The sequence below is a fragment of the Amborella trichopoda genome, chromosome 13 (genome assembly GCF_054954075.1).
Source record: "Amborella trichopoda isolate Santa Cruz 75 chromosome 13, AtrichopodaSantaCruz75HAP2 v2.0, whole genome shotgun sequence".
NCBI classification, from domain to species: Eukaryota; Viridiplantae; Streptophyta; class Magnoliopsida; order Amborellales; family Amborellaceae; genus Amborella; species Amborella trichopoda.
The window spans coordinates 52447074-52464205 of NC_142348.1; the positions used below are offsets into that span (position 1 = coordinate 52447074).

The 17132-nt window shown below is 35.2% G+C and overlaps 1 protein-coding gene across 1 annotated transcript; it reads right to left on the minus strand.

The window, feature by feature from the left end:
* Positions 1 to 1660: 1660 nt before the first annotated feature.
* Positions 1661 to 6915, minus strand: LOC18445820 (Erythronate-4-phosphate dehydrogenase family protein). Its single transcript, XM_006855950.4, has 2 exons — positions 5800 to 6915; positions 1661 to 2261 (listed from the first exon to the last, which is right to left on the minus strand). The coding sequence occupies exons 1-2, from the start codon at positions 6553 to 6555 to the stop codon at positions 2031 to 2033; spliced, it is 987 nt and encodes a 328-aa protein (XP_006856012.1). The 5' UTR covers positions 6556 to 6915; the 3' UTR covers positions 1661 to 2030.
* Positions 6916 to 17132: the final 10217 nt, after the last annotated feature.

Sequence of the window (17132 nt, forward strand, 5' to 3'; positions counted from 1 at the left end):
AGATACCATCAAATTTTTAGATGCTGAGATCTAAATGTCAAAAAACTTAAATTTTCGATTTTTTTTTTTTTGAGAATAAAAATCTACATATTCTTAAGTGGCTCCCAAAATATTAGATTGAAAAAATCCTTCTATGTATCCAAGGGAGTAGAAGTTACTATGCTCCAGAAGGAGCATAATATACGTACTCTTTGTATCTTCATAGAAGATATACTTGATCAATGTGGGTTTAGCTGGTCAATTAGCAATTTTGTGGACCGATCTCCAATTGGATTAATTGGCTAAGCTGTATTCAGTGATTAATTATTAATCGGTAATGGAAGTATTTGGGGATGGTGATTAGATAGCTGTTACTTGTTGCAAGTTACAAGCAAGTGTTGAAAGTTCCCACATGCTATCGGCACACCCAAGAGAGAGTAAATGGGAGTGAGAGTTTTTGTGTTTCTCACCATTTCTCTCTCTCTCCAAAAGCTATTTACTTAAAATCTCCTTTATTTATCATGTAATTTTAATGATCTCAGAAAAAAATTGCGACCATCTCCTCTTAAAAATTTCTTTTATGTTAAATCTGTAGAAGATAAGAAAGTGGAATATGTTTAAAGAAAAGGAAACTTGAAATATTAGAAAGGGCTTTTATATCCATATCATTCTTGCCAAACATACTATTCTTTCCAAAACTGAGAATTTCTATGAGTGTTAAGCTTATCCCAAAATAACTTAAGAAATTTTCTTTAAAGTTAGACATTAAAATTAGATAACTATAAGAATAATATCCATGACTTTGAGTGTGAAATCACAAAATAAACTCAGTTAAATTAAACATTTTGAAATTTATTCTTCATTCAATTTCGCAGTTGCATGCAGTGCACATTCCATTAGCGATCAGCGTGGTCGAGAGTTTTAGTCAGCACGTTCAGTCGTGTTAGGTGAATATTTGTAATTGCTGAAGAATTGAAACATGTATGCCAAATTTTCAGCCTAATAATCTGAAGTTTATTGCGTCTTCTTTTAATACATGTTTATACTTGACACACATTTATGCCGATTAATTCCTGACGGGCATAAATAATTGCCAATCAATAATTTAGTTTCTGTGAACTACTCATTGAGGAATATGAAAAACACACTGATTAAATTAAAACAATACCGGGTTACTTCGAAATTTTAAACTGATTGGTGAAGAACTGCAGTATCTTAATAATTTCCTCTTGGAACTCGAATAATCCCAACTCATCAAAGCGCATGATTAAATAAGAGTAAAAAAATAATCCCAAATTTAATTTAGCTGAGAAGATTGCTTGATTTGCAGAAATGTAGGTAATTGATCACTTGATTCACTGCAACAAACCAGTGATCAATGGTTGGAATCAGTAACAAATTGCAAAAAATCAGTAAAAGTGTAGTTTAACCATATGTATGATTCATGGATGCTTCAATGCTTTTAAATAGAGCCATCATCATCAGCATTATCATCATCATACCCCTTTTTCAATTTATTGGGGTTAGACAACACAAATCCTGACCTGCTGATATGTGCTATACCCTCAATGAGGCCATAAATCCTCATGTATTTTTTCGTCTACCTTTAATGAGACCACAAGTTAAAGGGATATACACTTAAAAATAAGTACTTAAACTCTTTGGTATGTTCACACATGTATACATCATCAAGCATGCACAATGTTATTTATAAGCAGGGTTAATCTCCAATAACAAATGGAAACATGGACACTCCGACAAGAAAAAAAAAAAGGGAAAATAGTACGAGAAAAGGAAGGAGCTCACATCCCAACTTGGGAGGTAAGGTCCCTCCTACTACAAAACTTCATTTGTCCATCTTGTCAGCTTAGTAGTAAGTGAGAAGGTACATACAGATATTATAGCACAATTCATCCTATAAGCAGCAACAGAGCTCTGCTTCACGATGTCTTGGACATTTTTCACGGTATTCATGCTGCGTTGGTTTTCGAGCAAGGAACACATCTACTGATACTCGTTGAAGTTGCGAATTGCACGTGAGAGTTGCTTGCCTAAAGAAGCCGCCTCTTGAAGCCTCTGGTGGTGGCGTGGTATGTACGCACCAGCAAACCGACTCCTACGCCAACACCCAGGCATATCCCAAGGCCTATCCCGACACCCACCCTTACGCCCGCATTGAACCATGAGAGCTCGCCATCTTCACCTTCTATGTATTCTCCCCTTGGATAAGGTTTAGTAAAGTTGTCATCATCGGCACATCCAAAATCTTGGTATTCTGATATCTGTGAACAGAAATGAAGAATGGAGAACAACATTCATGGATGATGAACAAAGTTCTTCTCAACACAAGCTATCGTGGTGACCAGTAAACTTAACCATATAGCATCAAATAAATAAGGGAAATTTATTAGAATACCCATGAGAGATGCATTTCTTAACATTTTACATATTTGTCATCATTCCAACTCATGATTATGTGTTTTTGATGGGTATTAAAAAATTAAATCGATCTGGGTCAAATGTTAAATAAATAATCTCTCACAGGTGTCTAGAAAATTTTCCCAATAACTAATCACCCAAACTTCCAAATCTGAAAAAAATAATAATAATCCACAAGCATTACATCTAACCAAATAGAATTATCAAAGAAGTCAAAACAACGACAAAACCAATTCCAACACTTCCCTAACAAAACAAATGGTCAAATAGAGAATATAGAAAGAGTCAAATTTGCTCTAAACCAATCGCATCATAGTAAGAGAACAGTTAAGTAGCAAAGCGTCTCAAATTTCTAAGCCCTCAATCACCATCAATGACCTGTACATGTCCAAAACACACACAGATCCATCAAATTCCACGCAACAGTTGAGGCCTCCTCAATAATAATCACAATGGGGAAAAAAACCAAGACTTGCATATGCATGTATCCCATGGAGATATCATCCACATCTCTGCCTCTCTTTAGAAACAATAGAAAGGATAAAAGATGACGGGAAAGGTAAAAAATGATAACAAGTGCATCAATCAAAAAACAAAAAAGAATGTTCAGAGGAAGAAGAGTGTGACAGTATATTCCTATCCATCCAATAACTACAAGGTTTCAAACCCTTGAAGTTTGTCCTGTAAGCATACCTAATTGACCTAGACTTCTTTTAGCTTCATCGTAAGACGAGTAATGAACTAATATCTCTAGAACAGATACATACACTGGGACAAAGAAGTGTCTAGAATGTTAGCTGATGAATACATTTATGATACCTGTTGTGACAATCAAAATTTCAACACAAGCGCTATTCTGACACCCAAAAACTAGTGTCCATGGGAACTTTGAGTTTCAGTGGCCAAACCAATAAAAAATGTGTCTTAGTCATGAGATTTATCATCAAAAGCAATTCAACACATGCTACTTGGAAAGGGGGCAAAAAACTATGCCCTGTACGTGAGTATGGAATGATCTATGAAGAGAAATGCCAAAATATATAAATAGAAACTGTGTTTTGACTGGGAAGTTTTCATAATAGCTGACCCCAAATAGTTGGAATAAGGCTTGGATGATAATGATGATGACCACGATTAATCTCTATAAGTGGCATGAAAAGGTTCATAGTCAAAACACCCTGGTAGCCATGTACATCATAACAACTTCACAAGTCTTCAACGGCTGCCACATGCAAAATTTACTTCACAACCCAAGAATTGTAGATGAAGATTGAATCACAAACCTGAGTCCTGACACACGATGACTAAGATCAATTACGAACTCGAATTTGAATAGTCTTTCTACTTATTGACAAAATATCCCAACCAAAAAGGAAGCCTATAAAATAGATCTACAATGTTGAGTCGATGACTGCGGAACATACCCCAAACACATTACAATGTTGAGTTGATGCCTGCTGAAGACACCTCAAACATGTAGGCTGTTAAGCATGCACACAGGCATGAAGATAAATGAGGGTATGTGGGAGCTATGAGCAACAGAAAGTGAACCACATGAAGAACCACCAAATATATCCAAACCATTGGAGTCCCATATTCTTGGGCCCATATTCTACTGATTGCATGCTTGATCCATGTAGGTACTTGGAGATATGCAAATAGTTAAGCTGACTCATTAGCTTAAGGAGGAATCCATCCATCCCTCTTATAATCAGAATGCCAGACTTTTTTAATAGCACCATCCCTCTTATAGCCCAATATTCTTTACCCTTATTGTTCGAACATAATCTCCACAGTAGGAACATATTTCTACAAGGCATTCCTCATAGATCGATAAAGTTAAATTATACTTCTTCTTTTTCTCTCTTCCTTTCCTCCGAAGAGATTGGACCATAGTGACTAAAACATATACTTCCCTCAAAGGCATGATAAAGTTGGCCTCTGTATTTTCAAGACTTTGACTCACGTATGGAGCATTGTTTCATCTTGCTGCATTCTAGCAAAAGATTGCTGAATCCTATCCATAGTGGTGGGGACCATCTTGTCTCCTTATATTTGTACCTTCTACAGTACATGTCGTTAATACTACCGGATGGGTTGTGCCAATCATACATGCATGCTACACAATATGCTGCAATCTGTATTCTGTGACATTATGCATTTCCTTACAAAATTACATGTTGCATACTAAAAAAATTAATGCTGCCCATTAAACCAATATCAGCTAGAACTTCATGAATGGCTAGGAGAGAAACTTGGCAGTTCTCTGGGAAAGAAACAGGAGACAGCGGTTATAGTTAGCTAATGTGGAATAATGGAAAATTCCAAGCACTACATCAACATAGTAAATAAGTAGGTTCCCATCCCTTGGAAGTGGTAGAACTAGGATCATAGCTGCAAAAACATGTCAATTTATGAGGACCGGATGCACATCAAAAGCATGGATGCATGCTTGTTCTTCCACTACATGTCATATTCCCACATATGAAATGTCCTCTGATATAATATATCAGAAAAAGAGAGACACTAATAGAAGACCCAAAGCATGCAGTCCATGTTCCAAAATTCACGCAGAAAACTGAAAAAGGTACTCCAATAAGAAAAAGCAATAAATAGGAAACCGATTCAACTGCCACTCGCAGATTTTAAACAATTGACAGACTTTGCAGAAAGCGATTAAAGCAAGTTGAGGATCCATGGCTTTCACTTTAACTGCTCCTATATTGCAAAACACCTACCAATAAAGCCAAACCCCATAGCAGGTCCTGCTAAACCCCTAACATCTTGAGGACTTACTGATTGGTGAAGATTCCATGTTAAAGCAAATATTTGAAAAGAGTGGAATAAGCCACCACAATTTTTAATTAGAGTTTTACTACAAAATCTTTTCTAGTGATGAGGAGCTGGGTTTTTCCCTTTTCTTATTTTGCTTTGGGAGAATCAGATAATTAATTTGAAAGCAGGAAAGTAAACTGCTCAGTGCAAAAACTACACTGGGAAAGGTAATTGCTTGAAGCAATTAGGGTATTAATTTTCACTTTACTCACATTAGAGAAAGGTAAAAATCTGTTGTACTTTCAAGGTTCGACTTTGCCATCGAGGATACCAACTATTGAGTACTGAAACTCTTTAATTAATTCAATGGATCCTTTTCATTCTATTCCACAGCAGAAAGTGAAATTATACACATTGACTACTATTAAGCATACGACAGAATATGCCAGAGCAAACCGATTTACCCAGATGTATATTTTTTTCCAACAACTGACCCGAAAAACCCAATTTTCTTTTATTAAGAAAAAACAGACTTAAAAAATCCGCAGCAATTAATAAAACAGGAATGGAAAAATGGAAAGCAGAACAGACGCGATTTATGGTTACCTGTGATGAAAGATCAGGCGAGAGTCCCCCAGTTTCAGTCGATTCATATTCCGGGATCGAATGCAAGGTCCCTTTTCTCGTAGGCTTCCTCCGGAAACTGACCTGAAGAGTCTTTGTCAATATGATGGGGGTGCCCAAGAAACAACCAGCGACATAAACCTCCAAATTAGGGGGAGGCAATCCATGCTCAATTCCTCCCCTCAAAAAGCTCGAGCTCCCGACTATCTCAGACTGGCAATCCATGCTCAATTCTTTTCCCCCTCTTTTCTTCGTCTCCCCCATTAAACCTCCACCGCTGTTGCCATTATTATTATTATTGTTATTGATAACATTATTATTCGGATTGGAATTTCCATTAGAGAACTCTATGAAACCAGAGAGGAGAAGATCATCCCTATCATAGACCTCGAATCTGACACTCCCAGTCATTCGAACACAATCGGTGCTCACAAATGTTGCTTCCTCTGATTGTTTATCGACTCGATCCCTTCTCAGGAGGACAGAGACCTCCTCCGAGGAAACACTCCGACCCCCATTAACCTCGATGAGGGTCTCGGCGCTCAGTGGGAGGTGTTTCAGGGTTAGGTGCTCAGGAGGGGGGCTATCGAATTCGCAATTGCTAACCCTAACGTAGAAGACTCTGAGCACCAAGCCTGAGGAGCTCAAGCCTGAGAATTGGAAACCAGAGGAGGAGTGCCTTACCAGTTTCCTGTTCCCTGAATCAGCCAGGGCGGCTGATTCTTCCTCGTTCCCCATTTGCAGGAGTGATCAATCCTCCTCCCTACAAAGCTGGTCCTCCCATGCAAAATCCAATTGATTTTGACAAAAGCCAAACCCTAGGCAAAGGAATCCAATTCCAAAAATTCATGGAATTTTTGTGTCCTTCAACTCCTGCAACATTAGCACTGTGATCAAAGAGAGATCCCAGACACGTTCGGTTAAGCAGCAGAGGCAAGGACACAGGACATGGCAAAGTTCAGAGGAAGAGAGAGAGAGAGAGAGAGAGAGAGAGAGAGAGAGAGAACGGACTTATAGAGAGAGAGAACGGATTTATAGAGAGGGAGAGAGGGAATGAGCCTTATCTCGGAAACAGAAACCGCACCCAATCAAGCACTCTGGAGATCATGGATGAGAGAGAATGTATATATATATATATATAGGGCGGAAATTTTTAGAGCTCGCGTACCTATCAGAGAGGAAAAAGGTTTATATAATAGGCCGAGGCCCTAAACAATCAAATTAAGGTGAAAAAAAAAAAATTTAAATTTCAAAATCTTGGATCTTATAACGTATTTTTGGATTGTTAATTTTTAAGATTATTAAATATTCATAGATCTGGTCAATCCATAATAATTTAACAATTTTAAAACTTATAATAAAAAATAAAAACAAAAATTTAAATTATCACAAACAACATCTTTGATTGGTATTTGATAGATTAAAGAGAGATACATGTGGTAGATTAGAATGGTTTTTATTTGGTTATGGTTTAGGGTTTGAGGTGGCCGGCGCGCATGCCGTGTGACACGCCTCCAAAAACCAAATTTAGAGAGAGAAAAACTAAGAGAGAGATAGACACGTAACGTGAATATGGGACAAAGGTTTATGTGCATAATAATAAAAAATGAATAAATACTCCTCGTTTTTTTCCTCCACTTCTCTCAGTCTTTTTTCTCTCTTTTTTTATTTATAATATATATATATATATATATATATATATATTTTTCTCTCCATTTCTCTTCTTTCCTCCACTTTTATGAATGTACAAGCGAACCAGTAATTTAAAACTCGAATATGGGTGAATCGTTCACCCAAATATTCGTGTTAGATCCATTAAGAGACAATAATGTCTTTGTCTAAATTATTTAGGTTATTCTTTCATTTTATTTACATATTTCTTAATGTCTACTCAAAATAATAAAAGCCATAACATTATTGTCAACTCACACGGTACAATCACGGCATCTATAAATAATATATAATCAAAATAAATTCAATGGCTTTCCATCATTGTTACCTCTTAATTTTCAAATTGTCCATTTACTACAAATCCCTTTAATGGGTTAGCCATGCAGGGGGTGGGAGATGTGAAGGATCTCATGTTTTTCTAAAAAAATTCAGTATTTATTAATTAATTATATGAATGTAAGGACTTGTTTTTTATAGATAAATTATATATGAAAAAAATAAAAATAAATTACAAACACTTAAAACATACCCAGACTTGCCATAAATACAAGATATTATACCTATTATTCTCATATCTACTAATTACAATATATACCTTCCATATCAGATATAGTTTCCTTTCGCAAAAGAAACTCTTTGGAGCGGTTGTTTTACCCTACAAATCTAAATAAGAATAAGAAGAGAAAATAATGAATGTAAGAAAAGAAGGAAATAGAAAAAGACAATTACTATGCCTGGCAGGCCCACATGAGCTACTCAGTGTGACGATTGGTAACTCGGCACGGATATAAACTTTTACCAATAGAAAATACAGGGGGAAAAGAAAGCTAAAAGGAATATGATTAGGCAAAAGTCGTAAGAAACAGAAAAAAATAGTTGGAATAATCTTAATGTGATTGTAGAAGGAAAAGAGAAAATGGAGCATGTTTATCTCCCAACTTTCTTTCTTGATTTTTGGTTTCTTTCCACTTTTGTGGGGGGATAAGCTGGATTTTGAAACCCAGGCATTATTGATTGGTCCTCAAAAAGTTTTAATTCCTTTCTTTTTACCATTCCATTTTCTCCTACATTCTAGCAAAAAATTGATTTAGAAAATAGCCAAAAAGATGGAGCAATAATCCATTGGATGCCCACAAAATGCCGGCTTGGCAATAAATATTTTTTTAAAATATAATTTGTTCCTAATTTTAGGAGAATATATAATCTTTAACATAAAGATCATGAATATAAAAAAATAAACAAATTTTAAAAACTAGAAATAATTTAATTACAATTATTTTTTGATGGACGACTTATTTGCATCCATCTTTGAGATGGATGCTTTATACTTTTGGGCTGCAAAATTCGGTCAAGCTCGCATAAAGCAATCATTCTAATCTATTTATATATTTTTTCTAAAGCAATTAAGTGCGAGTGTGTCGATCATGTCAAGATTATATGGTTTACTAGATGGTAAAATCAATGTTGTCAAGACTGGACCAAATCAACCAATCCAACTGAATCGACCGGGTTTAGTCAATCAACTGAAAAACAAGAATAAGATATGATCGAAAAATAATTAAAACCATTGTTTTAGTTACTGATAAGACCAGCTAATAAAAATTCTTCCTATTTTTCTTTATTCTTTAAAAATCCTTGACAGCCCCAACCACTGGACAACTCCTAAGTACGTTTGTTAGAGTGATCAAATTACTTGGAAACAAAAATTTCATATGTATGCATATGAAGTAGAGCCCTGCGCTAGTTATCATGTCCATGTCCGTGTCCGTGTCCGTGTTCTACTTGGAATAGCCAGTGCTCAAACTATATTTACAAAAGCAGAGCAGGTGCATAGAGCTTCCATTCCCATTGTTAACAAGTGAAAAAAAAATTGCAGTTCAGAGCTAACCATTTTAGCTGCAATGGCAGAAGCAGACCAGACTTGCTCCCTAATGAAGTAGAACACATCTCGGAGGGGTCCAAATACAATGTTCCTTGAACTACCCAAAAGCTTGCCTCACAAAACAAAGCGAGGGGAAAGTAAGACATTGTATTCCACTTGGATACTCAAACGCTTATTTCTCATTAAAAGTAGACTTCGATGATTAGTGTTGATTCGCACTTTGACTTTCTGCGATATAAATGACAAAGGGTGTGTTTTGTAGAAGGTTGAGGCCCTAAACAATCAAAAGTAAGGTGCACCTTTAAATAATGTCAAAAGATGATTTTTTAGTAGTAAAAATATTTGGCATGAACATTTAGTCTCCTTTTTAATTATAAAATTTCAAGCTTCAAAACTATTGTAGATCGAGAAAATCTATAAACACTTAAAAACATTGAAAATTGACGGCCCAGATAATGCATTACAAGATACACAATTTTCTATACCCGAAATCCATTTTTTTCTCACATCTATAGATCTCGATATCAAGATGATCGATATGAGGGTTTTTTGACATCGAAACAACTTCTTCTAGTATTTTAACTTCATCGAAAAAGTATTGTATGAATTATGCTTTATCTAACTATATAGAAGATGTCCTTTCTATTTCTTGTCTTTATTAGTTGGCATTATTATTTTTATTTAATAGCATCAAGCTACTTTTGTTATTTATAAAAAAAAGAATAAACTTTCACTCCTAATGTGAATAATTTTTGTCCAAACGAAACTAGAAAGCTTTTCATGTAAGGTTTGGAATGAATATGTTAATTCTTGAAAGAATATGTTACATGACAAAAATATCTTCAAAAAATATCCTAAGATATTATCATGTTCAGGATCATAGTATTCAAATATTAATTTATAAAAAATTATTTCAATTTTTTTTGGTAAGATACATATATGTAATAAGTTATTATACACTTAATCTAAGTATTTTTATTTTTTTAGGAGTTTTTGACTCATTTTTTTTTAAAAAATCTACTTGACCGGTTAGTATGGTTAACCGCCCTGGTTAGTCCGGTTTCGATTCAAACCGCTCCCAACCCCATGTCCAGTTAACCGTTCTGGTTTCGATTTTGCAAACGTTGGCCTCAATTTGATTTGATTGTTTGGGGCCTAGCCTTATATAAACATTTTCCAATAACAAAAGGGAAAAATTTATATAGAGCTTAGGCTCTAAAGAATCAAATTAGAGCCTACCTTAAAACTTTCACTAGAAGAAGTTGTTTTGATGCCCAAATATCATCAAATTGATCATCTCGACATCAAGATGCATGAACATGAGAAAAAAATGGATCTCAAGTTTTGGAAATAGTGCTTTTTATAATGCATTTTTGGATCGTCAATTTTCAAGATTTTCAAGTTTTCATAGATCTGCTCAATCCACATTATTTTTTAAGCTTTAAATTTTATAACTAAAGATGAAAATATAATTTAAGCTTTCATAAAACTTTCCAGTATTGAAATCATATTTCTCGACACTTTTTGAAGGTGGGCTCTAATTCGCAACCCGCAACCATAACAAAAGGCGCACAGACATTAAAAAAAATAAAAATAAAAAAATAAAAAAAAAAAATTAAAAAAAAAAAACACTTTTGAACGACCAAAGAGAAGTCAACACGCGTCAGTCATCGCCGATGCACAAAATGTCCTAAAACCCTATGAACTTCGCCTACAAAATTTTAAGGCGAAGTCAACATCTAAGTAGGCTTTTTCCTTAATCCCCAAGCCATTCATTTCTCTATCTAATCAGGAAATCCAAGATCTGAATAGAGCGCACAATACGACAACAATTTGCATGATTGTCTCTTGGCCACTAACAAGGATCCCGACCGATTACTTCGTCTGATTTTGAAATCTTTTAACTTTTAATTTTCAAATTTTTATTTTTTTATTGAATTTTATTTTTTTGACTCAAAAAATAAGGTCTCAAATACTACATGAGTAGATATATAGAAATCCAAATCTGACGAACCGCTCATGTCAAATAAGATTGGCAATTTGCTGACCAATTTCCCTAATAGCCAATTCACCTAGCCGATCCAGGTTTTAAAATATTGATAATGCTGATTAATAATATGTGGTCTAATTATTCGCGTTATATAATTAGTATCGTACTACTAATTTTGTAAAAGAAACATTGGATAATAATGCCATCAGTCTTACTTCTTGGCTTTGTATGTGTATAAGTGCACTTGTAATTTGAATATTGTACTTATTTAGTGAAGTAAACATCAGAGTAAAATTACAGAGAGCTTTTCCCCCTTACTTCCTTTTTCTTCGTTGCTTGTGGAAATTGACATATTTGTGAGCTCCTGCCGATTGCCATTTCCCAATGCAATTTTCATTTTTTGAGCTCTTCCACTCTGACCCGACCCAAAAATTTAAATATCTATATATTTAACTATATTTAAATATACTTTATATATTGGGACCTGAAAAAATAGTATCGAACCCGATTGGACATGGATCCATACCCAAATAGCATTCAGGTCAAAGATTTGGACCCTAGACCTCGGGTCTAATTTTTGAACCCATACCTGAATACAAATCGAGTCTACCCCTCAGGTCTCAGATCCATTGCCACCCCTACTCAGAAAGGCGATGTGCAAATAAGTGGAAACTAGCATAGTAGCATGGCAAGTTTTTTGCAGTTTGTCGGTGTGAGAAGAGAGAGAAAGGTGGTAGGGGTCGAATGTCTTTGTATTGAAAATGCACAAAACATAGACCATGAATGAATGTGAGGGGAGGGGAGAGAGAGAGAGAGAGTCAAGATCGTGGCATGTCGCTCTCAAAAACTTCATAAACCTTATCCACAAACCATGACGCTTCAACGATCCAACTTTTTACAAAATTACCCTTGTCTTTTTCTTCTTCTCATAGTATACATGCATACATATTAATACATATGGGTTGGGTCATGAGACTCTCACATAATGAAACATCAATTCGAAAGGGATTGTATGCTACCAAACGATTTACCATTAATTTACACTCACCTCTAGCCATTGGATGTCAAATTCAACCGCTTGAGATGATTGGATCTAGGCCCACCATAAAAATTGCTTTATTAAACCCCACCATAAAAATTACTTTATTAAACAGAATCAACAAATATCGTTCATTTGATGAGATGATTGGATCTAAGCCTTATTGAAAATCTCCTTTTAATCTAATTTTGGTATTTTAAATATTAGATGAACAATTTTAAAAAATAAAAAATTGATTTTGAATTCTTAATGGCCTAAATCTCAATGTCTACCAAATGAATAGCCTCAAGTCATTTAATTGCAGAGTAACTAATTTTAACTTTTTTTAGGGCGCAAATATAATTTCTTTCATTTTTTGGCATTGATTGTCGGAATGAAAGTGTGAGTGCCAAATTTGGGATCATACAAACAACCAAAAAAGTTCGAAGGGCAGTTCCATTATATTATAATGTAACAGTGACATGAAAGAACTCCAATTGATTACAAACACATACTAAAAAACAGACTTGTGCCAATTGATTAAAAACACAACAAAAAATAGACTTATACCCATTGATTACAAACACATACCAAACAAAAGCACAGAAATTCTACTAATGTCAAGTAGTATCCAGCTCATAGTCAAGCGATGTCAATGCATATTTTGAACCAACAAAATATAGAACCCCACCCCTAGAGTTTCAAGGCACAACTGTATCAGTATCATTTTTTTTCTTTTTCTGCTACAGCTTAGGGTGAGCTTGAAAACCACCTGAAACTCCATGGGGTTTGTTTAGAGCAATGGTTTAAAAAACGGATCAGTGACCCGGATCGGACACCTCAAAACCGATCCGGATCGAAAATCGGTTGAATCGGTCGGATTAAAGTTTCAAAAAAATCCGAAAAAATTATTAAAATTCATTATAAATGTTGTTTTTTAAGAATCCAATAAAAAAATGAGGGTACTACATTATTAACTTTCATTTTTTTTATCAATTTGTGAATATTGAGATGTTCTTTCCCTGTATAAATTTATTTTAACTATTAAATTTGCATCACATAAAAAAAAAATCATAGAATTATCATGCATAAAATATATAATTATATATGGACTATTATAAAGAGTAAACTAATCAATGAAAGAATGACAATTAAAATCTCGTTTTGGCGAAAAACCCTAACCAGCTAAAAAAACCCAAACTATTACAGCCTAACTAACTATAATCCAAAATTATTACAACCTCACTAATTATAATATTATATACTGAAATTATAACTATTAGTTTACATTTATAATTATTTTATTAGACAAATAATAACAAATTAAAAATATTTTATAATATTATCTAATTTAAAATGTATTATTGACAACTGTAAGAAAAATAATACAGTACATGATTTATAATGTAAAAATTCATAAATAAAATAAAAGATTTGGTTATCAATGTAAAAATTAATAAAATGCGTATAAATTTTGGAAATAACACTTCAATTTTTCAAAAATTTATTTTTTTAGGTTTCTATAATAAATTTAGTAAAAGAGATTGTTAGTAGAAAGATGAAGATTTCAAATAGAATAAACTTTTTATTTTTATTTTTTTTAAACCTTTCATATTATTTACAAAAATAATTATACCACTATATACAACAAAAATTAACGATTATATAAAAAATTAATTTTTTTATTTTTAATTTTTTTATGTCTTTTATATTATTTACAAAAATATTTATATTTATACCAACTACTATATATACAACAAAAATATTTATATTTATACCAACCACTATACATACAACAAAAATGCAACACATGCTCAAGGGGATTCGAAAACAACAAAAATATTTATACCAACCACTATATACACAGCAAAAATACAACACATGCCCAAAGGGATTCAAATGCAACACATGCACAAAGGGGTGTCCAAGGGGATTCGACCTTGGGACCTCAAGTAAAAAATTCAAAATCATAACCATCAAGCCATCTAACTACATGTGATTATAAATTGCTGATTAATAGACTATATTTACATTTCGTTTTCATTGAATGATATTTGGGAATTATCCCACATCGAAAGATGAGTATTCAAATTTGGTATATAAATATCTATGCAATATGAATTATAAAATGTGTATAAAAATATTAGGGCAACCTCACATGTGCGTTTGGACACACGTGTGTGCGTTTGGACACACGTGTGCGTGTATGCGTGGGGCACGCTCGCACATGCGCTGGACACACATGTGCACGTGTGAGTGTGCGTGGGGCACGCTCGCACGTGCGCTCGGACATACGTGTGCACATGTGAGTGTGCGTGGGGCACGCTCGCACGTGTGCGCATGTGAGTGTGTGTGGGACACGCTTGCACGTGCGCTCGGATACACGTGTGCGTGTGTGAGTGTGCGTGGGGCACGCTCGCACGTGTGTGTCATGTGTTACGTGTGTGAACCGGGCTGAACCGGATGGGAACCGACGGTTTCACTCTAGAACCGGGCTGAACTGGATGGGAACCGACGATTCCACTCTAGAACCAGGCGGTTCTCGGTTTTTGGTTGGAATCAGCACGGGCACGCGTGTTTTTGAGTCGAAAACCGGACGAATCTGGTTCGACTTGCCGTTTTTTAAAACGCTGGTTTAGAGGATAACCACATTGAGCACAATGCTCAAATTAAGTGTCCCCTTTGGACATCAATTAAAAACCCATTTAGGTATTGGCAGACTGATTAAAAACCCAACTTGTGCCACATTGAGCACAATGCTCAAATTAAGTGTCCCCTTTGGACATCAATTAAAAGCCCATTTAGGTATTGGCAGACTGATTAAAAACCCAACTTGTGAGGGGGATAGAAACAGAAAACTTTTTCTCATACACGTGTGAGTGTGCGTGGGGCACGCTCGCACGTGCATGTCATGTGTTACGTGTGTGAACCGGGCTGAACTGGATGGGAACCGACGGTTCCACTCTAGAACCGGGCTGAACTGGATAGGAATCGACGGTTCCACTCTAGAACCGGACGGTTCCCGATTTTCGGTTGGAACCGGCACGGGCACACGTGTTTCCGAGTCGAACCGAGCGAATCCGGTTCGACTTGCCGTTTTTTAAAGCACTGGTTTAGAGGATAACCAAGCACAATGCTCGAATTAAGTTGTCCCCTTTGGACATCAATTAAAAGCCCATTTAGGTATTGGCAAACTGATGAAAAACCCAACTTGTGAGGGGGATAGAAACATAAAACTTCTTCTCATACCCCTTTTATTAGAAGTATGTTTTACACTGCATAGGGGTTTCCTAACTGGCCATGAAGCCATTGCCGAAAATGTACGTCACTCCAAAGAACAATAACACAGTTATAGTATTCTTTAATTGATTATCCCTTATCATATTTAGACTGAGCATCCTCTAAATACACATCCATTATTGACATATTAATTAAAAGAAATCAAGGACATGATCATTCAGTTAAAACTAAACAACAATTCAAATGCCAACGTCACCAAGCAGAAACTTGTGACAAGCATATCCTTTTTAAACTAGCAAAGGATTTCATCTGTATCAATAACTACAATTTTGTTTCCTAATCCTTTTTCGAGAGTAAGAACAGATTGGTTGTACCGGTGGGTAGGGTTTGGCAAATCGCTGTCACCGTGGGAGAGCTAGTCCTAGAAGCATGAAGATCAAGGAACAAGAGTCAGTTAAACTACAAAAAAATTTGCCCAACAAATGAGCAAATCTTGTTGAGTTCTATGCTAAAAACTTTGATGACGAGGAAAATTATCAGGACCCAAGTTGAATCCAAGAAGCTTAATTTTGAATAGACAATCAAGCTTGGTAAAAACTGTTATCAAGCGACAATAACAGAAACAAAAATAATAGAGTTACAAGAAACGGAGAGAATCTCCCTCCCCAACTCTCTCTCTCTCACACACACACAAACACATGCAATCATGCATGCACTAAGAGGGTATTTTGGTCAAAGAGATTGAGAAGATCTCAAATAAGGCTACAAGTGTGAAACATAGCATATAATGCAAATCCTCACTCCTAGAGGATTGAAATGGATACAAGAATAAGGAAAACAAAAGCAAGACTCTTACAACCACCCCAAACTGTATCAGGTGATCAATTGAATTGTTTTGCAAATTCTTCTTCAAATACCGAAAAAGAAGTTAGATTTTGAATTACTCGTTCCATTTCAACAGATATTTGTTTTTGGGTAAGCTGAGGGTATGTTTGAGAAAACAGAATTTTGAATATTCAATATTTAAAAGTCATTTCTGGCTTTTCATATATACAAATTATATTATAATCCTGATTTTTTTTTTTCCTTTTTGCCATGTTTGACTGTTTACCAACCATATTGAGCACCTTCTCAAACCTCCACTGTTCGCATAACCCTCTCAACTGCACAAAATGATAAGCTCTTTGGGCTTATTATACACAACAACAATGGGCTTCAAAGCCATTTCCACCATCTTCTAAACAAACCCAGCAGCTCAATCCTCTCTTCTCTATAAAACAAGCGTCACCAGGTAAGCCATATGAACTCGTCAGATTCAGAGGTTTCTCAGCCGTTTTATTGTCCATCCCACTACACTCAAAAACCCATAGGTACGTAACTGCTCTACAGGTTATTGTGAGATAAAGAGTACCAGGACCGCACACTTTCTCACTCACCTTTCTAAAAACATCAATTGCTTCCTGAAACTTGCCCCTGGCTACAAAACCCATCAACTATTACATTAAAAACCCAAA

Coding starts and splice junctions, on each gene's coding strand:
- LOC18445820 (XM_006855950.4), bottom strand. CDS start 6,555: ATGGGGAACGAGGAAGAATCAGCCGCCCTGGCTGATTCAGGGAACAGG. Junction 2,262..5,799: donor CGCCTGATCTTTCATCACAG/GTAACCATAAAT, acceptor TTCTGTTCACAG/ATATCAGAATACCAAGATTT.